At 36.3% G+C, this 27,353-nt stretch overlaps 1 protein-coding gene across 1 annotated transcript in view; it reads left to right on the top strand.

The window, feature by feature from the left end:
- Positions 1-27,353, top strand: part of LOC130601751 (CUB and sushi domain-containing protein 1-like) — a 577,589-nt gene that overhangs the window by 213,363 nt on the left and 336,873 nt on the right. Inside the window, exon 2 of the mRNA XM_057414031.1 lies at positions 7,883-8,099. Coding sequence (XP_057270014.1) covers positions 7,883-8,099 — 217 coding nt within the window. The remainder of the gene's footprint in view (positions 1-7,882; positions 8,100-27,353) is intronic.

Raw genomic sequence — 27,353 nt, 5'->3', positions numbered from 1 at the left:
TGTGGAAAACTCCTCAGTGCATCTGTTTAAAGAAAAATTGGTATAACATTTTATGGAAAAAACCCAGACAATAAACAGCAATGTCACAAACAGCATTTGTTATCCAGTGTTTAAGACAATCAAGGAAAAATTTGCTGCATTGCTAATGTAAAATCCAGCTTCAATTCACCTGAGATGCCCATATTTAAAAGAGAATGAGGGTGAGTTAAGGAACTAAAGACTGGAACACCTGAAACAGAATCCTAGAATAGAATAACAGAATGGTTAGGGTTGGAACGGACCATAAGATCGTCTAGCTCCAACCCCCCTGATATGGACAGGGACACCTTTCACTAGGACAGGTTACACGAGGCCCTGTCCAACCTGGCCTTGAACACTGCCAAGGACTGGACATTCACAACTTCCTTGAGCAGCCTGTTCAGTGCCTCAGCACTTTCACAGTAAAGAATTTCTTCCTTATATCTAATCTAAACTTCCCCTGTTTAAGTTTGAACCTATTGCCTCTTATCCTATTACTACAGTCCCTAATGAAGAGTCTCTTTCCAGCATCCAAACTTGTGTTAGGAATATATATATTAAATAAAATAGTCAATTGACACAGAGTAAAATGTAATGTATTCAAGAAGAATCAAGACTTTATTTTGACACTGTATACTTTTCAAACCTATTGGAGTTCTCTGAACAAGTCAGCCTGAATGGGAATAAAGGTGATCAGAATTCCAAAAGACATTCAAAAAGTGAATGTCTCCCTAGTAAAGACTGTAAAGGAAAGAAATCAGGAGCATGAGAATGTCTGTACATTGTTAAAAGGCTGGCTAAAAGTTGTGCCTTAGGGATAGGAACAAATGGCCAGTTTTCATAATGGATGGAATCACCATATCTTCCCAGAGAGATCTGTGCTGACATCTGTGTTATTCAGAACACTCATAAATTATCTACAGAGGCAGAAAGCAGTGAAGTGACCATGATGATAGGAAGTTAAGGGTTAATGAAGACGAGGGCCAGTTGTGAAGAATTACTAAAAAGGCCTTATGCAACCAAGTAAGGGGGGGGTGTAGTTGATGAAATTCAGAGTAGATAAATGTGATGCACATAGTTATAAACTGCAGGATATCTACAGTAGAAAAAAAAGAAAAAATCCTAAATGTCCATGTAAGATGAACAGCTCTAGCCTCACTTTAACTCTGGAGAAAAAGAATCTTGTTTATAGTTCACAGCTCTATAGCAATGTCAAGCTAATGCTTGCCTTAGCAAAAGAACAGATCAAATTTGTAGGAGAACAGAAAAGGGATTAAAAATATCACTAAGTGATATGTATACATTTTCAATATTACAGGAAGTTCTGTCTCAGGAAGGGTATAACAAAACTGCAAAAGGTTCAGGGAAAGGGGATAAAATAGCTTTAGTACAAAGAATAGATATATAAAGTAGAACTTTTGTACTTGGAAAAAAAAGAATCTGGGATATGCTAAAGGTCAATAGGATGGTAAGTGGCATAGAAAACATCAATAAGAATCATCTGTATGTTCACTTTTCATACAAAAGCTTAGTAGGCATAAAATGAACCTGACAGAGATGCTGGAGAAACACAGAGAAGGGTTTTTCATGGTTTAGGTTTCCCTCTACAATGCATTAAAGATCGTAGAAGTTAGTATAGACTCAGAGCATGACTGGAAGAGTTCATGGAAAAGTAGTCTTTCAAGGGCTATTAAACAGAAAGATGAGGCTACTGAAATGTGTCCCTTTTAAGAAATCCCTAAGATGCAGATCTTGAAGGGGAAGGGAGTTTTCTGGCAAAGCCCTTCCTATCTCCTTTGGATTTAATGTTGGAGAAAAGATACTGAGCTGAATGAACCTTTGATCTGGCTAAGTGCAGGTGTTCTTATTTGCTTATTAAATTTACTAATAAAACTATACCTCATATTAGAATCTAAAGAATGAGGGAGATATGATCTTCCTAGACAACTCTACTCAGCCTTGTTACGAATTGCTGCATTCCTCTATAGTTGTGGAATGGAATATGCTACTCAGTCACAAGAAGAATAAATAGGACTTAACTTTCTTTATGACGATTGTTTAAAATATCTTTAACATCACTCACTTTGCTACAGCTAGTTTTGACACATTTTGTAGTTTGCTTGTTCAAAACCGACATCTTGCAAAAAAAGTTATGTAACTATGTATATATACACATATATATGTGTATAAATATATCACTCTTCCACAAATTCCTCATGAATTACAAGAAGAGAAATGGTTGTCTTTTTTTTCTTCAAAGCATTTGAAACTTGAAAAAAAAAATATTAATATGAATGAATCTCTACTTTGCTAGTTCTAATTATTAGATACTGGTAAACAGGTGGGTAGGAGATGATAAACATAGTCATGATAAATATAAAGGCCCCCCAAAAAGAAATCCAATCTTTAGAATATTTTCAAACAATCACAGAATGGTTTGGGTTGGAAGAAATCTTAAAGATCATGTAGTTCCAATCCCTCTGCCATGGGCAGGGACACCTTGCACTAGAGCAGGCTGCTCAAAGCTCCATCCAGCCTGGCCTTGAACACTTCCAGGGATGGGGTGTCTTCAACTTCTCTGAGCAACCTGTGCCAGTGTCTCACCACCCTCACAGGAAAAAATTTCTTCCTAATATCTAACCTAAATCTAAATCTACCCTCTTTATAAGTTTGTATTTTGTGCGGTTTATTAAAAATCTTATGACAAAACATACTTAAATTTTATTGATGCCTAGTGATTCTATCACCCTTTTGACCTCAGTGTTTAAGTCAAAATTGCAGTCCTTTAAGTTTTCTTGGTGAGCTCTTACTTAGGGGTTACAACTGAGCAATGCTGAACCTGAGCAGCTATGAATAGGGCTGGTATGGATATGAAAAGAACCTTCCTAAGATAAAATAAGGCTGAAATCAATGTAAACAATTTTCAACTACAAAAGCATCAGTTTTCTTAAATTACACTTTTTATATCATAAAATTAAAATAGCTGTTCTGAAATATCTTACGAACAACATATGACAGCTAATGTTAGCAGTGTAGTTTATATTCATATAAACAACAATGTGGTGTCATATTAATAAATTTTTGCAGTCTTATACACCTTTAAAATTAAAATATTTCAGTGTACTGGTATTGTACTCAGTGACTGCATGACTTGTGAAAAAACAGCAAGGTTTATTTTTTTATTTGGCACAAGGCCAGAAAAAAAAAGTGACTTGCATGGGTAGAATTTTTTAGGGCGTTTTCACTCATATTCAGCCTAGGTTGTCTTCTGTGTTTACATTCAGCAAAGCACAACCACTTAAACTCTGTTGATACTAATATTCTTTTAATATTTTCTTGACAGTGTGTTCTATTTCTCTACTTTGTTGACACTTTATGCTATTAAGGCACCCATAAGAAACAAAATATTATTAATTAATCTCATCAGTGTCCTCTTAATGGTCGGTGATGTCACTGCAGTCAGAAAATACTTTTTTTGTGGGATATTGCATTGCCAACTCATTGCCAGCTGTCACCCATAAGCCTCTTCCTGCTCTCCAAGTTATCCTCCTATTGAATCTCTCTTAGGTGATTTGATGGTGAATTTACCCCTCAGCAGAGGTGTAACATTTGACAGTTCTGAAGGTTTTAGACTTATGTATATTGACAAAATAGGTATTATACAGATAACAGCTGATCCTTTTTTCCAAATACTTCTCTCTTAACAAGCTTTATGTTTTAACTGGACAGGGACAGACCTAGAAGGATGTCAGTTTTCTGGGTCTGTACAGCTCTTAAAATGTCTTTGAGTATTGCTTAGTTCAGAAGCAAGATCTTTGCAATTGTCAGTGGGTAGCAATGAGATTGCTAAGAGTTAACTGTCTATTAAATTTCTGGGATTTTTATTGATGTCTTTACTGAACACTAAGTAAATAAGTATGTATTTATATATATATGCATATAAAATTAAGAGCAAACCTAAATAGAAATTCACAGTAATGGTTTTCCTTTATGGTTCTCCTTTGCATAATATTTCTTGGGTACAAAGTGAATAGGTAGCACATTTATGAATAGTTTCAGAACCAGGGGGATATATATACAGGAGAGCAAAAGCAAACTGGAGAAAGAAAAGGCTGTACGTGATAAGAAATACTTTTTAACAGAGTAAAATGCTGTCTGCCTTGTTTGTCATTAGTTTGGTTGTTTTCCAGGAAAATAATGCACAATAACTTGAATCTACAGTAAGGAATACAAAGCACCTTTTTAGAATAAAAGAGCAATCACTGACAGTTCCAAAAACTGCAAGTAGGTAGCAAGTGCCTCTATAAGGAAGCTGTTGAGTTATGGCTGGTTTGGGGGTGGGAGGGCTCACTTTCTACCGCAGCAATATTCAGCTTTATGGTAAACTAGATGTAGGATTCCCTCAGAGATTAGGGAGGTAATTTGTTTGTCTCCCTGGAAGTCAAAAATGTAGTGAACATACGGCATTTACATATGCAACTACATATGTTGCATTATGTTCTCTATACACCAGAATTACAAATTTCTGTTCCTAAAAGGTGTTTCTGTCTTTGATAAATTTTAGGTGAATTGCTAACTTAGACTTGGTAGCTCTCCTCTTTCAAAGCAGCCCTTTCACACTAGAGCAGTAGGAAAGCTGCCGCGCAGCACGGCTTTCAGGGCATATGTGATTTACACAAACCAATTTCTGAATGTTGAAGACATAAAGTGGCTCATTAGAATATTAGGGTGGTGGGCTGTCACTATGATTTTACTTTTCTGTTTTCAGAACATTATTTCTGTAATAATTGAATTATTTTAAATTGCTTGTGACACTGGTATGACATTTCTCTTGTGGTTGTAGGAAGAGGAATACAATGCAAAGCATCTGCAACGGTGCTGACAAGTTACAGGGAACAATACATAACTGAAACTTTCATGCTAAGTTCATGGTTGTCGTGGTTTAAACCCAGTCAGGTAACTCGTTCACTCACTCCCCCCCCTTCCTTCCCTCCTCCTACTCCTGGAGGGACGGAGAGGAGAATCGAAAAGAATGCAACTCCCCGGGTTGAGATAAGAACAGTTTAGTAACTAAGGTATAACACAAATCACTACTGCTACCACCAATAATAATAACGATAAAGGAAATAACAAGGGAAGAGAATACATCATCTCACCACCAGCCAACCAATAACTCAACCCCCTCAGCCTGACCAAGCACCGACCGATACCTCCTCCAACCACAGAGCCTCCCAGCCCTTCCGGCTAACTCCCAGTTACATCCCAGGCATGACGTGCTGTGGTATGGAATACCTCTTTGGCTAGCTTGGGTCAGGTGTCAGGTGTCCTGTCTCTGCTTCATCCTGGCTCCCCCTCCTCCCTGGCAGAGCATGAGGCTCACAAAGTCCTTGGCCAACCAAAACATCATTGTTATCAGCTCTGTTCCTGAGCCAAAAGTCAAAACACAGCACTGCACCAGCTACCAAGGAGGAGAAAAATGACTGCTACTGCTGAACCCAGGACAATGGTGTAATAGGTTCCTTCTTCAGGAATGTTTAATATTACCAATGTTTCATTAATGTAAATCAATTGGTAGATAACCTGGAGAAGACTTTTATTTTAAAGGCTTCTTGAATCCCCATAGCCTTTTTATCTCTTCATTAGAGTTTTCATTATATTTGAGATTGAGCAGAAAATGATTACCTATTAGTTCTTTAGTTTTAGCATTTTATGAAGAAACTTCCTGCAATCATTTGACAGCACTGCTCTCAAAAAGGTTCAGTCTCAGAGACCCACTGCTGGGAAGTTAAAAAAAAATAGCAGCCTCATTTAGGTATAACAATAAAATGCTCGGATTATACTTGTTCTGAAGTGTTTAAAATGCATGCAATAATCCAAGTGTTACAGTGCACAGAATGTCCTTAAACTTTCCTCTGTTCAAATATTTCATTAATGCTTCTCTCCAGCTATGAGCCAGTACAGCCGGTGTGTGTGGGATTAACAAAATCAAGTAGGAAATTAGCAAGTGTGCACCTTAAGTCAAGGTTTCTTGCTGAGGACATCCTGTTAATGAGCTATCATACCACCACAAGGGCTGTAGGATGTACAAACCAGGCACAAATGCCTGTTAATTAAACCCTTAGTATAATTTTTTAAGAATCCTAAAAAAATTAAAAATAACATTTTCCTGATCACAATAAAGATGGCACTACAAATGTTATAAAACCACAGAAATGTTGCTGTGTGTCGTGGTTTAAACCCAGTCAGGTAATTTGTTCACTCACTCCCAGTGAGTGGTGCCGAGCTGACAACAATCAAGGTCCGTGTTCGTCTCCCCCCCCCTCCCTGCACCGGGGCTCTCCCCTTCCCCGCTCCCGGAGGAACGGGGAGGAGGATCGAGAGAGTGCAACTCCTACGGGTTGAGACAAGAACAGTCCAGCAACAAATCACCACCGCTACTATCAGCTAAAACAATGATAAGGGAAAATAACAAGGGAAGAGAATACGATACCACCGGCCAAGAAAACGAGTTCCACCCGGAAGCTCCTGTCCTTCCGGGTAACTCCCAGTTACCCCCCACCCCGGGCATGACGTGCTGTGGTATGGAATACCTCCCCGGCTAGCCCGGGTCAGGCGCCCTGCCTCTGCTTCCTCACAGCCTCCCCTCTTCCCTGGCAGAGCATGAGCCTCACAGAGTCCTTGGTCAGGGTAAACATCACTTAGCAACAACCGACAACATCGGCTTCACCAACGCTGTTCTCAAAACTAGAAGTCAAAACACAGCACTGCACCAGTTAACACAAAGGAAAAAACATGATTGCTACTGCTGAACCCAGGACACTGTGTTTTTGAAGTATAAAAATATTAATGTTGGTTGCAACAAAATGTGTAATAAACGTGTGTCTACATTTTGCTCACTGTGTTGAAAGTATGTTTCAAAACAGCAGAAACTCTAATACGATAGTATTTATATGAAAACATTATAAATGCCATCACCAAAAAGTTCTGAGCACTCTCCAGCATTAAAACTGCCAGTCTGTTGGATTTATGGCATCAAGGCTAATGCTTAAATTTCACATTTGGATGAATAAGTCATAAACTGTTAATACTACATAACCTCAAATAATAATTCATTGCATAAAGATAGTACATGTTTCAGAAAATCCAGCTATGGGGATTTAGAGTCTGGAGGAAAGAACTGTATAAATGCAATTTTATATGGTGTTTGTAATCCTGCCCCTCTACTCTGCTCTCATGAGACCTCACTTGGAGTACAGTTTACAGTTCTGGTGTCCTCAACATAAAAAGGACATGGAACTATTGGAACAAGTCCAGAGGAGGGTCACGAGGATGATCAGGGGACTGGAGCACCTCCTGTATGAAGATAGGCTGAGAAAGTTGGGGCTGTTCAGCCTGGAGAAGAGCAGGCTGCATGGAGACCTCATAGCAACCTTCCAGTATCTGAAGGGGGCCTATAAGGATGCTGGGGAGGGACTCTTCATTAGGGATTGCAGTGGTAGGACAAGGGGTGATGGGTTAGAAATTAAGCAGGGGAAGTTTAGATTGGCTATAAGGAAGAAGTTCTTTACTGTAAGGGTGGTGAGGCACTGGAACGGATTGCCCAGGGAAGTTGTGGATGCTCCATCCCTGGTGCTGTTCAAAGCCAGGTTGGACAGAGCCTTGGGTGACATGGTTTAGTGTGAGGTTTCCCTGCCCATGGCAGGAGGGTTGTAACTAGATAATCTTAAGGTCCTTTCCAACCTTAACTATTCTATGATTCGATGATTATGGAGTTAAATTTACCTATTATTAGGCACGTAAGAATATACTGGGGGAGGGGAAAAAAACACCAAAATACCTGATGTTTTCCTTTCTTCTTTTTCAGGTCAGAACTGTGGAGGCTTAGTACAAGGACCAAATGGTACTATAGAAAGTCCTGGATTTCCTCATGGTTATCCAAATTATGCCAACTGCACGTGGATCATTATCACAGGAGAACGTAACAGGATACAATTGTCGTTTCATACTTTTGCCCTTGAGGAAGATTTTGATATTTTGTCTATTTACGATGGACAGCCACAGCAAGGGAATTTAAAAGTGAGGTAAGGTGCCTTTTTTTTTTTTTCCTTAATTCCTTTCTGTCTTTCTATCTTTACCTCTCTTTTTCTTGTACAGCTCAAGGTCAGTTCTGGTAAAGACTCAGACCACAGGGGTATCCCACATTGCAGTGGCTTATTTTTATTTATTTGTCCCCTTGTGGAATCCAGACTTGGCCCAGGGATCCTTCCATGAAGCACCTGAAACCCATTTTTTGAAAGAACTCTTACTGAGCTCACATTTTACTTTTCTACCATGCCTACAATATTTGAATCAGAGGATGGGTATGCTGCTTATGCTAACAAGCAGGGGTCTGTCACTGAATGTGGCACAGAAGAATTGGTGGGCGATACAGCAATCTGTGAGAGACTAAATCCTTCAAGTGACTATTGCCTACCTTGCAGATGAGTTGAGCTGTGATTTGTTTGACTTTGCCAAAATCAAAATTATTTTCCATCTCTCAAATACAATTATTAAACAATTAGAGACCTTTAAAAGTCAGAAACTGGGGTGTCTTAGATGTCTAAATACCACTGAAGTTACGAAGAGACTTTTTGGAAGCTTTTTGATCTTGAAGCTTTCACAACTTCAGATTTTGGTGCATTAATTTAATTGATATCTTGGTTTGGGTTCTTCAGTCATTTTCTGGATCTGGACCCCAGAGCTGGAAGGCAAACATTAGTTTCAGTGCTGCTCTGTCATCTGTTCAGGCATGACATTTATGGAGTACTGTAAGACACTGCTGTCAGTTCTGTTGTCTGATTACTGTTTTACACGCCACTGATTTATATTATACAGCTAAAACAAATGTGGGAACATCACCAATTTGTTCAGCTTTTTAGTGGGTATCATCACGCATTTTTGACAAGAACAGTGTTCTGATTGATTGTTGGCTCAGTTCAAAAAGTTATGAAAACTGTAGAAGGTAGTACAGAAGCTACTGATGCTTGAGGTGCAGCATATGTTCTTCATTTAATGTACTTAATTGGCCTTTAGTACTTGCATCACCTCCATACAAGGGTTAATATTTCTTTTTCAGTCAAAAGTTTTTATTATCAATAGCCTGCTTGTTTTGCACTAATCTGTTAATAGAAGATTGTTTCAAGGAATAGCACCCATTTGTGTTCTGTGGGTATGAGCATAGGGGACAGAAATTATGTAGCATGATCGAGATCTCACTGAAATCATTGCTATTACCACTGATTTCAGTAAACAAGGATTTAATTTCCAACTTCCATCAGTGAAGCAAATATTTTATTTATCACTGCTTATATTTGAAAGTCAGTTACCTTCGTAAATGTTATAAGGAAAAGAAACAGAAACATTTATTGGCATTCCAGCATGTAGAGGTTAAAAAAGAAGAATTTGAATGCCAGGTTTCTATTGACATCTCACACCCTGTGACATACCCTTTGTTACACAAAGCACATTCACAGGTGAACCCCCTCCACAACTGCACTTTTCAAGACAATAAACTCAGCAGATATTGGAAAATTATAGTCTTGTTTTTTTAGCTGACAGCATGCAAATGCAAGGAGCATCTTGGAACTTCTGCTTCAGGGTATGTTTTTTTTTTTCTTTTCAGAGATAAAAATACACTACTAGATTCTGGGTAATTATATTTCTTTAGCCATCATGCAAAATCTGGAGGATTTCTTTAAAAATAGCTGTGTAACTATACAGCTCTCACAAACTATGATAATTAAGTAATATTCATCCCATATTTTGTATAGCATTTTTCAGCTGCTAAAGCAAAATTGGATAAAAATGAATAATAGTTTCTACTAGTTTACTGTGCTGCCTGAAGGACCTTTTTGTATGCTAAATGGGCACCAAGATACTTTCAGTACATATTGATTATAAAACCCAAGAAAATAGAAACATATATAAAATACATTGAAATGATGTGAGAAAGGAATAAATTGCTTTATGCTGTTTGTGTGGAGGAAAAAAAGACAAACAGGTAGTGTTAAGATGTATATGAACACTGTGGTTAGTGCATTAATAAAGGATATACTGATTTAAGGGATAAGTTACACATGGTAGTAATCTGGTTATTGTAAACTCTGTTATGAGGAGGTTGAGAAGTAAGATAATAGCAGAAAGAACAATGTAAACAAAAGATAGGGCGCTAAAAAGTGCTATTTTGCATCTTCCTATTTTTCTAGATAAAACCTAATTAGCATTTTGTTGTTTTGCATAATTACTGCAATGTGAAGTCCAAAATTGTCCCTGAAAAGATTGTGACAGCTGCTTTATTTTTATCAATGTAAAGTTCATAAAACACAAAATAAGTTTTGAAATATATAGTTATATGTATGTATGTTTCAACTTGGTAAACATAATTCAGGAGTATAGCACAGGCTGGGTTCTACTCGGCTGGGGAACAGCTCCGTGGAAAGGGACCTAGGGGTCCTGGTGGATAGCAAGCTCACTATGAGTGAACAGTATGCTTCTGTGACAGAGACAAAAGGATGCTGGGTTACATCAAGGGCCTCACCAGTGGAGATAAAGAAGTCATTACCCCACTCTAGTAGGCACTTGTCAGGACACACCTGGAATGCTGTGCTCAGTTTTAGTTTCTGCTATACAAAAAAGATATGGACAGGTAGGAGAGGATCAAGAGAAGGGCCAAAAAGGTGATCAAAGAACTGGGAAGCCTGCCATATGAGGAAAGGCTGAGAGAATGGGGTTTGTTCAGCCTTGAGGAAAGAAGGCTCTAGGGAGACCTTATCACCATGTTTCAGTATTTAAAGGGTGGCTACTCCTTTTTACAAGGAGTCACATGAAAAAGACAAGGGGTAGTGACCACAAGTTACTCCTGGGGAGATTCTTATTTGGCTCAAAAAGAAAACTTTTCACAATGAGAACAATCATCCACTGGAATAGTCTCCTCAGGGAAGTGGTAGATTCCCCAGCACTGGGCACTTATAAGATTCAACTGGACAGGATGCTGAGACATCTTGTGTAAAGCATGCTTTTGTCTATAAAGTTTGGACAAGATGATCCTTGAGGTCCCCTTTCAACCTGGTATTCTATGATTCTCTGATATTGTATTATATATAAAAAAGGAAAAGTGTAATTTTAAGTCTTATGCAACCTGCCATGATAATGCTTTGTAAGATACTGTAGTCTTAAATGTATAACAAACATGAAGTTAGATAATTAATTTCACTGTATATTCTAATCAAAACAGGTGTCTCTCTCTATGTTATTGAAAAAGAAAACAATTGTAAAGCTTAACTATTGCATTATCAGTTGGTGGGAAAAGATTTGAAAATACAACCAAATTCTAGTTAAGGTGCTAAAAGATGTAAAATGTAAGTTTTATTTGCATTTTAAATTATAAAGGAACTGTCAGTTGCTACACACAGTTAACCATTTGCATGCAGAATTCGGTGGACAAAACTCTTGGGGAGAAGAGGCACAAGTGTGGTGCACTGAGAAAACAAAGTTTTTATTCTACCTATCAACAGGACATGGGGGGTAGGGACACACACCAGCCCTGAAGAGGCTCAGTGTATAGGCAGAAGTGAACTGACAATATTGACCTATTGACTTGCTTACCGCCAATAGGCGTGCTACCTGCCACAAGCAAGTGAATTCAAAATAGCCATTTCAGGAGTTTATGGATTGCAAAAGTCAGTCAGGACTGATTGTACTCTACCTTCCACAGCTGAAATGAATTAATTAATCTTAGCATAAGTCTTGTTGCATATGTTTTTCCTATATGCAGAATTCCTGAATAGGGGTTTCACAAAGAGGTGCAATGGGGCTGGGTAAATAGAAGAGCCCGTATCAAAACCTCTGTTGCTGAAGAGGTGAGTTGGAGTCTAAGTGAGATGTTAAGATCCTGAACTTCCAATGTTACAAACATGGTGAACTGAGACTGAGACTTTGTATTTGCAATTGCCTTCTTCTCAGTTTATGTCTGGGGATTCCACATGTTTTTCTATGTCAAATACAGGTAAATCCTGTAACCTCTCTTTTCAAAAGTTACTGGTTTAGTATCACACACTTAGTTTACTTAAGGGTTAGTTGCAGAAGACCTGTGCAACGTATTTTGGATTAATTGTTTTCAAATAATCAATTCAATCTTTCAGACACTCCTGAAAAACTCTTTAAAATGGATTCCAAACAATTTCATTCTTTTCTCACACAGAAAAGTTCTTAATTAAATTATATGCACTGATGGGAAGATGCAAACGTACAGGCATGAATATTTTTTGTTGTGTGCATACGCAGCTGTCAGTTATTCTGGAGATACATGATATATATTATTTGGAAAGTGATTTTAAAATGTCTGCTTGCTTTCATGGTTTCTCAGGCCTTCCAAGTATTATACAGTTTACTGCAGCCTGGGTAATAATACAAAAGACACTGTTTGTTATTAGTCATATTAGTTGAAAAACACATTTTTGTTTTAATGGAGCAGTAATGCAAACAATGGAAGTTGCTAATGGACCATGTAATAAAATAAAGCTTATCAAAAGTTTTCTGACAAGCATATATACAATGTATGTTAAATAGCAACATGTCTCTTCTGCTTTCTTGAATTGTGTAGAAATAATAGGAACTTAATACAGAGTATTCACTTTTTCCTGTCTCCAGCAAGCAATAAACCATATGAATATTCTGCACTTTGTAATCCAAGCATGGAGATAAAAAATATTCACTGTCTTCTGGGCTCCTGTTTCCATCTTTTTTCTCAATAAACCAAGTTTTATCATATAATCATATATTCAACATGTTTTAATTTTTATTATTTTTTGTTTGGAATTTGGTTTGGTTTGTTTTTTGTTTGTTTATTATTTCTTTGTTTGTTCACAAAACAATTTCTATTCTTCCTTCTCTCCAGGATCAAGAGAACAGGGAAGCAATGAGGGGGTGATTGACAACTGCTGGCACTGCAGCAGCAAGATTTGTGCAATTTACAGTTCTTTTTTTTCTTCTTCACCATGAAAATATGTCATTTTGTTTACCTTTTTATTGCACATCATTTTCTACAAGTTGGTCTCAACATATAGGATTTGTGTGTGTGTATGTAAGCTGGTGACTTTGTGAAGAAAACAATATAGAACTAAATATAGTTGTCAGCTGAAGCTTACCTAGAACACAGCACAAAGCAACAGAAACTGAGCTAGCTTTCAAATTTGTGAAACAAGATTACTGAATAGTTTCAGCTGGATATTCTGGTATTTTGTACATCTGTAAGAAAAGGAAAATTATTATTGTATGATTATGCAAATTGATTACTGAGTTCCTGCCAGTTGAGACACCTGTCAATGACTATTGTTCCCCTTTTTATGTTGAATCAGATTTTTCTTGGCTCTTTCTGCTATTAAAGTATTAGGAAGAAAGAATCATTTACAGTAGTGGGCTAACGTGATTCATTTTATATGACATATCTATTTATGGAAAGAAAGGAAACTATGACCTGATCATCTAAATGCTGACAGATACTTTCTGCCAAAGGCAAAAAGAGCATGCAGTGGAAGGAGAGGTAATTTATGCATGCAATACTGGCAGGTTCTAGCTCATAGGTGGCTTCCCCTCCCACCCCCTGTAGGTGGATAGAAGGCAAAAATCCTGTTCCTCAAATTTTCAGCTTCCCAATTCAAAATCTTAAACTTGCTAATTTTGTTGGCAAACCCACATACTAAAAAGATTTAATGAAAAAAATATTAAGTGTATAGTCAAGTAAGGAGTCCGGTTGCTAAAAACAAGCTACTTCACCAGGAATTATAGGTTATATTAATTACATGGTTTAGACTGATATTAAATGATGGTTAAGTGCAAGTTTTTTGCAAAACTCATGGAGTATTGTTGGAACTCCCACCTAAGAAAATCCATTTCACATTTAAGGAATTATTATTTCTTGGGGAAAAAAATAAAATAAAAAAGAAGATACTAGATCTGTTTCATAAATCAAAACAATGCGTGAATTTATATTTCAAAATTCTGCATCAGTTGCTTAAAGCTTTTTACAATGTAGTTAAGTCAGCATGTTTTAATAAAAAAAAAATTACTGTGACAACGTAATGAAAATAGCTGTGCTAAATCTCTTTACCCTCTATGGAGATAGATCTCTCTCTTATTTTCACTTGAATCTGGTCAAAGTACATACACAGGTGCTGCTTCTTGGCCTCTTCTGTACTTCTCAAGCTGGACCAATGTAACAGCAGTGATTTGGTGCATTTGTTTGTTATGTTTCACAATCAGAAGCATTACTAGTAAGGGACACAGAAAGGGAGAGATGGGATGTGGCTCCATAAAATTTTGATTTATACAGTTTTAGAAACTTTAGCATGTGTTAGGTAATCTTGCTGTGTCATAGTTGTACAACCAATTCTGATTTAATAGGATTATACAAAATTGGTAAAAAAACACCTTGCAAATAAAGAACTCAGTATTTAAAGATACCTCACAGTAGCCTGATGAGAACAATAGGTTGTTTATGAATAGCTTCTAAGTGTTTCACAAAACAGTGTTTTAGAGTAGATTTTTGATTTTAGATGAGGTGCACATTTGCGCGTTTTATTTGTTCTTGTGTATAGATATATTACAAATATTTAGTTATTCAGCTAGAAAGAATCATATTTATGATCATACTAAGCCAAACACCCATAGATTCCTTGGTTAGTAATTTTACAAAACAGAGCACCTTGGATGTCCATTATCCAGTATTTAAGCTACAAAATCATAGAAAATTGCAAGTTGTGAGTGTGGGTATGGATATATATAGGTGAACTTGAGTTTTGAAGAGCTCAGTTTACAGCTTTGCTTTACAAAAAACCTAGAACAAGCTTTAAATGTTACTTCAGTATTGGTCAAATATAAGAAAGAAAATTGCCTTCATTAGTATGATGTTTGCTTGATGTGCATGGGGAATGCGCATGTGATCTACAACATTTTATGGAAAATCTCTTTGATTCTGTCAGATTGATGAGTTTGCAATCTGCAAAGTACAAATACTTTTAAGATTATTTTTTTTTCAACACTGCTGAGTATACAATTTGGCATTTCATGCTTTTTTGAGAGGGTTTTATTTTTTCATTTTCCCTTCATTTATGACAGTTCCTGAATCTCCTGAAACCCCATGATTTGGTGTAGTAACAATCTATACAATTTTTGACACTTCCATGTGATAAATTCCCATAAAATCTCACATTCTTTTTATTCCCCAAAATCCTTAGAAATAGGATACTAGGATCCATTGAGAATGCTGATACAGTTTGGGGAATTACAGATCTTAAAACTTGGATGCACCTTAAAAAATCTTTTAATGTAGATTGGTGGTACAATGGACAACTTTGCAGCTAAACAGGTGATAATATTAACCTGATTATGCTGGTTATGTAAGGAACTTTAACTCTTAAATACAGTAATTCGTGAGACTGAAGGCAATTACATACTTCTATTATCTGTATCCTAAATATATGTTGCCCATAGATTGTACATAAAACCATTTTATATCAGACTTTCTGCATTGCCCATCTTGTTCAAAATCAATCTTCTTTTTATTTTAGATAATACATTCTGAATTGACGTAATTATGTAGAGAAGTCCTGCTGATCAGCATCTCTAAATGCAGCATGAACAATGACTATTCCAACATCTCTTGGTCAGGGATCAGTCATTTCCCTTTGCATATATTCTGAGTGCAAACTAATAATTATATTACAGCCTTTGGAAAAGCAGGGAGACTCCTCAGTGAGAAGAAAGGCCAGTTGTCAAAATCTGCCCTTTTTTGAGATTAGTTTCAGTACATGTGTTTTATGGAATTTTTCAGTTTCTATATAACTGTGATAGATAACTTTTTAATTAGTATATAACCTGCATGCTATAAAAAAAAAAAAATTACTTCTTGCTTGCTTTTGTCTGTTAACTGTCAAATTAAAGAAAAAAAAGAAGCTTTATAAAATGTAATAACTAACTGATTCATCATATTCCTGATCCATGTAATTAGGTTAAACTGTGAATCATGTCCTATCTGTCATCTGGAAATTACCTTCCAGTCTTAACTGACTCTTGTGATTATTGACTGAATAATCATAGTCTGGTTTTTGATCACCCTGCACTGGACTAGGATGTAGTGATCATGGACAAATACAGCATCATAACTGTTCAGGCATCTGCAGTCTCTCTGCTCTGAATTACTGCAGTGGAAGTTCAGCATCCTGTCTTCAGTGAGCCGGTCACACACAATCAATTCTGATTGTAAAACAGATCTTGTAGACGAGTGTTCTCATAATCTTGGACCTTCAATATTACTTAGAGACTTTCCCCAGTTTTCATCCTGTTTGCATTCAGAAAAGCATCTGCTGAAATTATTAACAGCCTTGGAGTCTGACAATTATTTCTTTTCTTCCACCTAATGGAGACTAAAATATACTTCTGCTGAAGTCTCAGGTTATTTCTGCACTCACATCTTCATTTAAGGGAAAATTATGCATGCTCATCTCCATTCAATTCAATGAATTTATTAAGAAAACCAACTAGTCGGTGTCTGAATGAGTAGAAATATTGAATAATGAAAGTGACACTGATGATAGGAGGTGTGAAGGTGAATTTTGATAATAGGCTCAATACCAACTTGTCAGAGAACAGTGCCCTTAGAAGACTTCTTGCTGTTGACTGTCCACTCTTCATTGATTTATTAATCTTCTCTTCCACTTCCAGACTGTGTTTATATGTTGCTGTCTTTCAGCAAAAAGATAATAAAAAAAAATAATTCTTTCCTATCTCCCACTCCTGTAACACACACCTGTGCACTGTGAATTTCTTTGCAGAATCTGCTGTGACCAGTGTCATAAAAGAAAAACAGAATGGCAAAGAAAAGAAAATAACAGATGCCAATATGAGACTGCATTTCTGTCTTAGTTGCTAAGACAGAATAGTTATCTAGGCTTCTGAAGTTAAATACACATAATAAGACCATAAATAACAAAACTGTGATGAATTTTAATACAAATTAATGGACACTATATAAAGATCTAGTTAATATTTCTATTTTTCTATATCATTCTTATTCTGCAATTCATGAATTAGAGAAAAAAGTATGTTACAGGACTGGTTACTGAGTACGTTAAAGTTAAGTCTAACGAAAAACGTACAAAACCTGTGCTTAAAACTTGTAAATTTTAACATTTACATCTGAAGACTGAAGTTAACAGCGCCATATGTATATTTTTTTAAACAAGCAATTGATTTTAACAGACATTTTTTTTTAGAGTAGGACAGCAAAGCACCATTTAAATAATAAATAATAAAAATAGCATAAAGCAAGGGGCACAATAATCCCATTGATCCAAAGTAATTCTTGTTTATAAGGGTTCTTTGAAATACCTATAGGTTTTAAATTTCCCATTATTCAGAACATAGCCTCCTACATACTCCCTGCAAAAATGTCCTTAAAGTAGGGGTGGGTGTCTGTGTTTGCCTTTTGACACAACTTTCCACTGATGATACCTCTCTCAGAGTAGTGGAGTGAGAGTTGTACTTCTTTTATTTATTCCATGGATTTTTAAAACAACTTTCAGCACTTTCTGTGGCTTCCATTGTGTTATTTTGTTGAAAGTGAATTTGATCTCTCATTTTCCACAATAACAGAATTACAATAGGATTTTCTCAATCACCCTTTCCTCACCCCTAGAAGTGAGCTATGTTATTTACTGTTTGAGTAAGGAAAACCTTTCATATTCGTAGGGCTCATAGACAGAATAGCAAGAATGTTGTGGAGCGCATGGGGTGAGGAGGTGAGAACTGAGGAATAATGGTGAGAAGGAAGAGAAGGTGAGGAATACCAGAAGTAAAGATGTGTTAAAAAGATTCTAGGTACACTATACCATGCAGTTAGGCACATATACGTAATCTAACTCCTATACTGAAAGACTTTATTATAGAAATCTCTCTACCATGCCTACTCTATGCGTCTCGTAGCTCAGGACTGGTTTTGTCCTATGTCATTGTAGATTACATATCTGAGATACTGATTTTGATACAGACTGTACAAGCATGGAGAAAATTGGCACAGGTTGCCCAGAGAAGCTCTGGATGCCCCATCCCTGGCAGTGTTCAAGGCCAGTTTGGACAGGGCTTTGAGCAATCTGGAATAGTGGAAGGTCTCCTTGCCCACGGCAGGGTGGTTGGAACTAGATAATTGTCAAGGTCCCTTCCAACCCAAACCATTCTATTACTCTGTGATTTCTAGTACAGCAGATGTATCATGAATGACGATAGGAATTTAAAATTTATTTAACTTTAATGATGCATTTCAACTGAAATAGCCAGTGACAGGTAGGTTAGGGAATTAACCTGAGGCATGGAAACGCAGATTTAATCTCCCTGGTTAATTGGTTGAAATGACTGTGTAAGACCTGATGTGTAATGGTAAAATAGATTTAAATGCAGCTTTTTTTTTATTTTGTTTGGTTTGGGCTTTTTTTCTTTGTTTGTTTGTTTGTTTTGGGTTTTTTTTGTCAGGTGGAGAAAATCTATTGCTTTGTGTAATTACCTGAAAACCTGCCTAAATTTAAAAATCCTTTGTGCCCAAGATGTATTGCATTTTTCTAAGTGAATGAGTGCAAACGGTCTCTCAGTTACAACCTTCCTGTTGCTTGCTGAACACTCAAGTCTAATGCTGCCAAAGACATCATCAACACTTCTCCTAAATGAAGTTACTAAATGAGCTTAGTCACTTCTCCTTCATCATTGAATGAGCTTAGAAATTTGGGAATCATGTAAATCCTAAGAATCTCACCAAACATTTGAAGTAGTAGGCCCTTTATGAGTTTGCCTTCCTGCGTATTGATCTGTTTTTCCAAGAGATACAATTCATTTAGTCTACCCTTAGTGAGCATCTTACCTTGCCACTCTCAACTTCCCACATAGTCAATGCAGAGAAACAGGCAATTTTAGAGTAATTTATCTAAATTGTGTTACTCATCAATTTTAGGTTCACATGAATTATACCATAGAAATGCTTATTTTCTTCATAGGTCATAAAAATTTGATTTTGAGTAAATTCTAGAAAATATTTGTACTGCCAGCTTGGAGGTGAAATGAGCAAAGCCCAGGCTTTCCTTTTTATTTTTTTTAAGAGCATGTGAAGTATATTAAAAATACCTTGTAGAACTTCCTGATGCAGTCTTTAAGGAACCCCATTGTATTGCAAATCTAAACTAGATTATCTGTATCAAGAAAATCCTGTAAACAATTCTAAGCATATCAGAAACTGCTTTTTTTTCTTTCTCCTTCCTCACAATCCATTATAACAATGTTAATTTTTACTTCAGCTACGTGAATCACCTTCCTATCTTCCATGCAATTTTACCGTATTTTGCTTTATTAGAAAACTGTGTAAAAGTCAGTTATACCATTTTGTGGAATGTTTGCTCCTCTTTTCATACCATATCCATTGGTGTGGTAAAAATTAGATGAGCTTCTTAGGGCAAGAATCTTGTCTTCTGACACCATTGCAAAGTGTAATGTCCACCTATCATATCATAGAATCATAGAATTGTTTGAGTTGGAAGAAGCCTTAGAGATCATTTAGCTCCAACCCCCATGCCATGGAAACCGCTAAACCAGGTTTCACAAAGCCGCATCTAGCCTGGCCTTGAACACTTCCAGGGATGGGGCAGCCATATCTTCTCTGGGCAATCTGTGCCAGTGCCTCACCACCCTCACAGAAAAGAATTTATTCCTAATATCTAATTTGAATTTACCCTCTTTCACTTTAAAGCCATTTCCCCTTGTCCTATCACTACTTGCTCTTTTAAAAAGTCCCTTATAAAAATATGCTCTTAGAAAAATATGTTGCAATGTGTTTAATGAAGAAGAAACAGAGGAATGTGAGACCATTGTTCTTATGCTTACTGGGTTCCTGTATGATAAAAGAGAGTTCTTAATAGATATGCAAGTTTTATTTCTAGTGGCCTGTTAACACACACTTGGTTAAGGAGCAATATCTGAGGGAGATAGATACTGAGTATTTCAGACCTATGCTATCCTTTACTACACTTAAAATCGTAGCAGTTAGAGTTATAATCTTGACAGATTCCCTCAGAACTTCAAGGAAAGTGAGACAAGATCTTTTCTTCATCCACGGTGATGAAGTAATGAGGCAGGGGTTCCCAAGAGAGCCACACATGGATTTTCCTGGACCATGTGTTCGCAAATTTAAGGTAAAGAGGAGATACACCCTCTTGTCTCATAGTTTATGAATTAGCCATCATAAAATCAGTTAAAATTTCCAATTAAAAATATTGGGGGGGGTGTTTACATTTAAGCTGCTCTATGTCAGAAGACTAAATCAGAAATTCTTCTGTGACAATGAATGAAATTTTTGAAAACCTGCCTTAGATATTTCACTGAATGGTAAATGGCTACGCATCATCTAAGAAAAGAAATTAGAAAAGTTATTTACCTTATGGTGAACATGGAATACTGTGGACATCATTGATTAGTAGCATAACTTCATGTAGCAAGAGATGAAAAGTTATAGGGGTGTTATGGAAAGCAATCATAGTTAAAATTTATACAACAGAAAATTATCATAAAAAGTAAATATTCCTTCTGCTTATTATGACAGAAGTGGTGACTAGAGAAAACAATGATATTAAATGAAAATACGTTTTAAATAAAGTCCAAATTTTACTTTTAGGAATTCCTTCTACAGGGTTTTGGTTAGAGAAGAGTAAAATTCATGTGTGATATTAAATATGTGAGACAAACATGAGCAGCCAAGTTAGAAAATATCTAGGGAATGGTAAAGCAACCATAATTTCATACAAGCTGGCCAAACAACAGTGATGGGAAATAAACATATTAGCTCATATTTGTCACATTTGCTTATGCATGTCACGTCTTTCAAAGGCTGGTACCTCCCAACAAATAACATAGTAAAAAAATTTTATTACTAACTTTTGTTTGAAAATGTTATGAAACAAAAAGTGGGGCTGTTGTGCCTATATCAAATATTGCACCAATCACTTTTATGCTGCAGGTCATTTTATATACTAATCATAATAAGAAAAAGTTATTTAAAAACGTATGCCTTTTTCTTAGTTTTGCTTTTTCTTGGAAGTGGTTAAGAACTGAAAAATGGTTTTAAAAAATTGTGAAGTAACCTTGAAGTTTGAAGCACAGTCACTGAATAAGATTAGCATCTCTGCACAGAAAGGAAGAATATAGTGTCTGGAGGTTAAAAATTACAGTGTGGAGTCCAATAAATGTTCCACAGCACACGGTATGTGAGGATCTGCCTGGAATCCAAGAAGGCCAGGTTGGACGAGGCCTTGGGTGATATGATTTAGCGTAAGGTGTCCCTGCCCACGGCAGGGGGTTTGGAACTAGATGATCTTAAGGTCCTTTCCAACCCTAACGATTCTATGATTCTATTTTATGATTCTAAGAAAAACTCCCCCAGCCATAGCATTATATGTTTTTTTCCTGTAAAAATTGTGGAAAATGGATGAAGCTGAGAAAAGACTCCTTTTCCTTACAAAGAAAAACAACAAGCCATCAAAATTTCTGTTGTATCCTACAAGCATGAAAGAGCAAATTGAGCATGACAAGTAAACACAAGGATCATGAATAAGATTGTTTGTTTGTTTCTTTTTAATGTCTTAGGGCCTTTAGCCAAATATTCTAATGTCATGCTGTGCGAAAAAGATGTTAGTTTCTCTGCTCGGTGTGAGTTGTTCCAAGTTTGGAAGAGGTTGCCACTAAGAAAAAAAAAAAAAAAGATGAAAGAATACATTAGCATGAATAATTCAATGTTCTTTAGTGAGGAAAGAGAAGCAAGTTATTTACATATAAAATAAAAAAATTACACTCCAGCAGTGAACGAGTATCTAATATCAGATTGAAAACAGGACAATTTTAGGCTCATGCATAGGAAGTTTGCATGTGAATTCCTTACTTACAATGAAGACAGTTGATCACAGCATTCAGTGCATGGTGACCTAGCAGTGCACGCATTGACATCTGTGAATAGAAACAAAATTAAGCAAATTGAATTTTAAACTTGATATCAGTTAAACATCTTATTAATAAAGACTAAGATAGTGAATATTCAGTGCCAGTTTAGAAAAAGTGCAAATCAGATATTGCTGCAAGAGGATTGCGCTAGTGGCTGCACAGCAGTGACCAAAGTCAGAAAGGCCCAAAGAGTAGTGTGATTGATAGTGTCACTGCTCATCATTCAGAGGCCCCACAATTGGTCTGTCTGGCTTTTTTTTGTTTTGTTTTGTTTTCTATAAATCCAAGGTTTCCTGGAGCTTTTGTCTTTGTCTACCTGAAGAAACTACTTTTGTCTCAGTTTGGGGATTAGATGGCACCTTTTATGTTTTACCTATCTGGTCTTTTCCTGGTCTTATTTTGGCAGATTTCCCACCTATGATCTTCCCACAGCTGTCAAAATAATACTTCCCTCATGCACTTATGCTGATTTGTCACTTTTTGTTGAGGGAGCGTCTTCTACACCTGAGTATTGTGAGTCAGCAGTGGAGAAGATGTGGACCTGGAGAACTGAAAGAATGCATAGGAGTGGACATAATCTAAGTTTGAGAATCTCTAAAAATTATAGATAACTATGCTGTGTTTTTGGGGGATTTTTTGGGCTTTTTTCAATTCCAAGAAGCCTTGGCTTCAACAACCAAAACCCAGACAAACTCTGTAGACACATAGGATTTGTCTTGCAGAGAGTTAGAGGAGAAAAATGTCTTGTATTTGCAAGCTAGGCTTTCAGAATCTAGCTTTCTTTGAATGTTTACTTCAAGTATGACACTTGGGAGGAAAGGGAAAAGTACAAACACATATGAAAGGAACAGTTAATTAACTAACATGAATTCAAATGTACGTAGATGTGGATCTTGGGGAAGGTCTAAAGTATACAAAAGACACTTTTTCTATATTAAATGAAATCCTAATAGAAGGATTCCATGATAGAAATAAAAAGCCACAGACAGGAATTCTGAATTCTCCTTAAAAGCTGCTTCTGAAATCCTCATTTTCAAATGCTGCACTTCTCCCACTGCTAAGGTGAGAAAGAGAAGGGGAGCAAAAGAACGATGTGTTATTGCTGTCATAGAAATGGATGATACCACAGATCACAAATATGCAATGCAAAAGAAAGTAAAAAGAGATGCAGTTCCTATGGATTGAGATAAAGAAATAATTTGTGCAATTATTAAATTATTCATTTTAAATTTTAAAATAAAGCATTAATTTCTAACATTATAATAAAGAGCACAGTGATTTGTTTTATAAAAGCCAGTTTTGAAAGCTATTCAGCATATTTGGCAGCTTTTTACTAACTGTTCAATCTTGCTTTCACAATATAGTCTTGTCCTCATTTATTTTTTGTTGCTGCAACCATTAATCATAGGTTCTCTTTTTCTTTGCATAAAGGCTTTGCCAAAAGGAAAGATTGTCAACTTTAGCATTTCAAGATATAGAGCACAGAAAGGAAAAGTTATTTTAATATTATACATTCTATTGTTATTAGTACTGCTCCACTATTTTCTTTGTCTGTGTTTCAAATCCTCTGTCTTGTCATTGATGGAGAGAGAGGATTTTTTCTGCTCCCAATCTGAATAAGTCTTTGCAAGCTTAGGAGCACAAGATAGAGATGATAATATCTTCTTCTCAAGAGGAATGCATTAGCACATTCTTGCCTATAAGCTTTAATTTCCAATGCTCAGAGATGTTGCTCATGTGTAGGAAGACTCTGCCTAAAAAGAAGGATGAATCTGCTTAGCTAAAGCTTTAGCTGAACTATCTCTCTTGTTTCATGGCAATGATATTTTAAGAATCAATTTATGACTTTAAGTTTGCTTATTTTGCTTATTTTACATATTTAATATAGCTAGAGGCATTTGACATCACACTGTGGAAGTGAATTATGAAGTCTACTGGTACAATATTGATATGAGCAGGCAGAGTTTGAGATATTGAATATGCAATTTAAGGTTTAATTATCATAAGAAATTTACATAATGATCTTATGCTTGATTTTTCAAGTGGACAGCTGTAAAGATTAATCCAATAAGCCATCTTTGCCTGTTTTAATAGTCCTTACTGTCTGTATTAACATGCGGTATTGATTCCTATGAAGGTTTAATAAAGTTTATTCATTGCAGAATTGAAAGACTGCACTTGTTATGGTGTTACCTCTTTCAAATTTTGTATTTGAAATCACTTAATTGGTCAAGCATTTGAGTGGTTCATAAAACTGTATTCAATTTGAGAAAAAGCCTGTGAAGAAAATAATTCCATTACATGACAGAGGATGTGTTACATTATTTAATGAATGCACCTAAAAAGCCACATGTACCAGAAATCTAAATCTAGGTGTCCTGAAACATAGAATCGTAGTATTATCTAGGTTGGAAAAGACCTTCAAGATCATCGAGTACTAGGTTGTGGTCCTTTTAACTCAATTTAACTTATTGTTTTCTTCAAAGAATGCCAATTTCACATTCATTCTATCATAATTCAGTGTGATTAAGTTGAAGTAAAAGCTTCAGTCAGCCAGCCCTTAGAAGCAGGAGACTTCTTAAAAGATTTTTCTCTTTTTAAAAACATCACTTAATCTCTGTTTTATTGTTTATGAAAAAAACAGTGTTTTCATCTATGGGTGTTCTCTTGTTAAATGCTTTAGTCTTTATAAGATTCTCAAGGGTCTTGAGCAGAAGCTTTAGAAGTATAAAATATAATTAGAATGGGAGGGAAAGCTAATATTACTGTTCCTGTGTCAGGATTTCTATACCTATAAAATGAAGCTGCTTTCCTTTGATGAAAGTGCGCTGAGATGCTGTTTCCAGTCTTCACATTCCGTTGTTGTTTTCAGAAAATTCTTTCCAAATACTAAGTATGCAAATCTGTATTTTCTGCTATTTTCTGAGCATCTTTTAACTTTATTTATGCTTAAAGGCTTTTAAAGCCTTGGGGCCGTACTCCAGGGAAGCAAGCTGCCAGCACATGTGGAGCTTCCACAGCTCAGCAGTAAAGCAGTCTAGTGTGTGCTAAATCAAGTCTTTTGCTTGTAAAGACGGACCCAATGTAGGCAGCTGTACTAACAGTAAAGTGACGTTTATGGGCAATAAAAGACATGCTTTTGACGTAAAACCTCTTAGGTCTTTGAACAGAGGAAGTAAAGCGGATATAGAGCAGTAAGTATATTACCTCACATCAAATGAATGCATACAGCAGAGGCATTGGGGCAGACTACAGTGTGTCACTGGAAAATATCTTCCCATTTCCCCAGTGAGTCATGGAAATGTTGTTCTGTCCTGCTACCTTATACCATTAGCAGTGCCCCCATACTACCAAAAGAAAGACTTCATAGCAGAACAAAAGCTTTTCTCAGATATTCTGAGGCCATTAAGAAAATAGGTGAATAATTGGATCTCATGTTTCGCTTTCCTCCACCACAACTTATTCCACCATTTATGCGTCTTATGTCTCACCTAAGACAGATGATTAGAAAGAGAGCTGCTGTGAGACTAAACAAGCCCTCAGACTTGCTGGACATAGCCTGAACTGCCTTGTATTCTGTAATCCCAGAAAGACAAAATCCTTATGTTTTAGTTAATTACATGAAGTTTATGGTGGAGAGAATTTCAGAGCGAAGTTCAGAGCCAGGTTCAGAGTGGAAGTGCAAAGTCAGCAGATACAACTGAAGACAATGTAAATTTGTTTGAAACAGTTTTGAAGGAAATGTGGTAAGAAGCTGTCAGATCAGCTTCTGTGAGCATACGGCCAGGAAGGAAACAGCTGCACACAAAGCAATGCTAACAAGTTTTTCAGTCTTATGCAATAAGCGCACTGAATTCAGGGATTGATTATTGGACTGCATTATTGTGAAGATTGAAATAAGTTCAAGATAAAAGGTATTTTGATCACTCACATTTCTGCTATCCATGGTGGTTAAAATTCTAATATTCTAGTTTAAAAATATTTATGGATAGATCCTTAGAGTAAGCAAAAGGCTCCCCCCCACCCCAAATAAAAGAAGAAATCAACAGCCCAAAGCCAAAAGCCTTCTCAGAGAAATAAATATTAGTTGGTATTTTCTGCATGGACTTCATGTCAGCAATGAAGAAGGGGAGCCCTATATTTCTTTGCAGATCAAAGATATCTCTTAGAATTCTTCCATTGTGAGTAGGGAAAGACAGTCTGAGGGATTAGGTAGGGATAAAGAGAAAATACAGGATTATATCTACATCACAGTATTGGTGAACTCTTAGAAACACTGCTAGCCTTGCTGGTTTACCAGATTACTGCTAATCACCTGTTCTGAAACCCTTTCAAGTTCTCTATTAAAATGGGGGGAAAAAGATTGGTTCCACAAAAGTTTTATTATTTAAGACTTATTTACTACAAAACCAAATTCACTAGTCTTCTCTAAAGTATGGACAAAGGGAAGTAATTTAGCTTAACTATAATAGCACAAGAAATAAGCCAAATGGATAGATGCACTCCTGGTGGTTGTTGTGTACTGACTTCTCTTGGAGGAATCTACTAAGCAGGATCCATAAGTATTCAGGTTTTGAGATTTAAGTGTCTTTCCTCCTAACACTACAGCAGTGACAAATAAATTTGTCTATTGATTATGATGGTGGGTTTTTTCCTAAAAGTTAACATCCAATTATTTTCGACTCATAATACTTCTTTTCTTGTAAGTATGTAACTTACCTTTTTTTAGTAAACAAAAATCAAGAAAAGTTTGAGATATTAACCTCTAACCTGAATTGGATACACACCACCAGGAGCATAAACAAGGTGAAAGAGTAAGTACAAAGGGCTTATGAACTAAATAGCCGTACTAATAGATTTATCTTTAATTGGAAAAGCATTTCCACAATGATTTTACTGGCTGATTATCTCCCAGATGAGGCAGGAAACGAGACAGTTTACATGCTCATCTCTTAATCTTTTAGTGAAATCCGTGCGTAACGTAAATAACAAAGTAACTTACATTTAAAGTGTCCAATTTTAGCATGCAAAATTACACGCTGGAAAATAAGGTGCATTTGTTCAATAAAAGAAATCTGCCTTTCTCATCTTCATCCATTTACCTTAATTTTGATCATCCTTTCATTCCTCTGCTTGTTGCTCTTTCTACTGTAGTTGAGGTTTTTTTATTCTTCTATATAAATTTAAGTAACATGAGTCTAAAGTAAAACCCAAAGTCCATAGTAAGCATTTGTCTGCCCGCTTTACACTTGGCTTCCTTTTACTTGGGTCAA

The sequence above is a fragment of the Pezoporus wallicus genome, unplaced genomic scaffold, assembly GCF_028554395.1.
Source record: "Pezoporus wallicus isolate ANWC-B61680 ecotype Strahan unplaced genomic scaffold, APGP_CSIRO_Pwel_v1 contig_6428, whole genome shotgun sequence".
NCBI lineage: Eukaryota > Metazoa > Chordata > Aves > Psittaciformes > Psittacidae > Pezoporus > Pezoporus wallicus.
The sequence above is the reverse complement of the archived record's forward strand: the minus strand, read 5'-3'. Positions and strand labels throughout refer to the sequence as shown.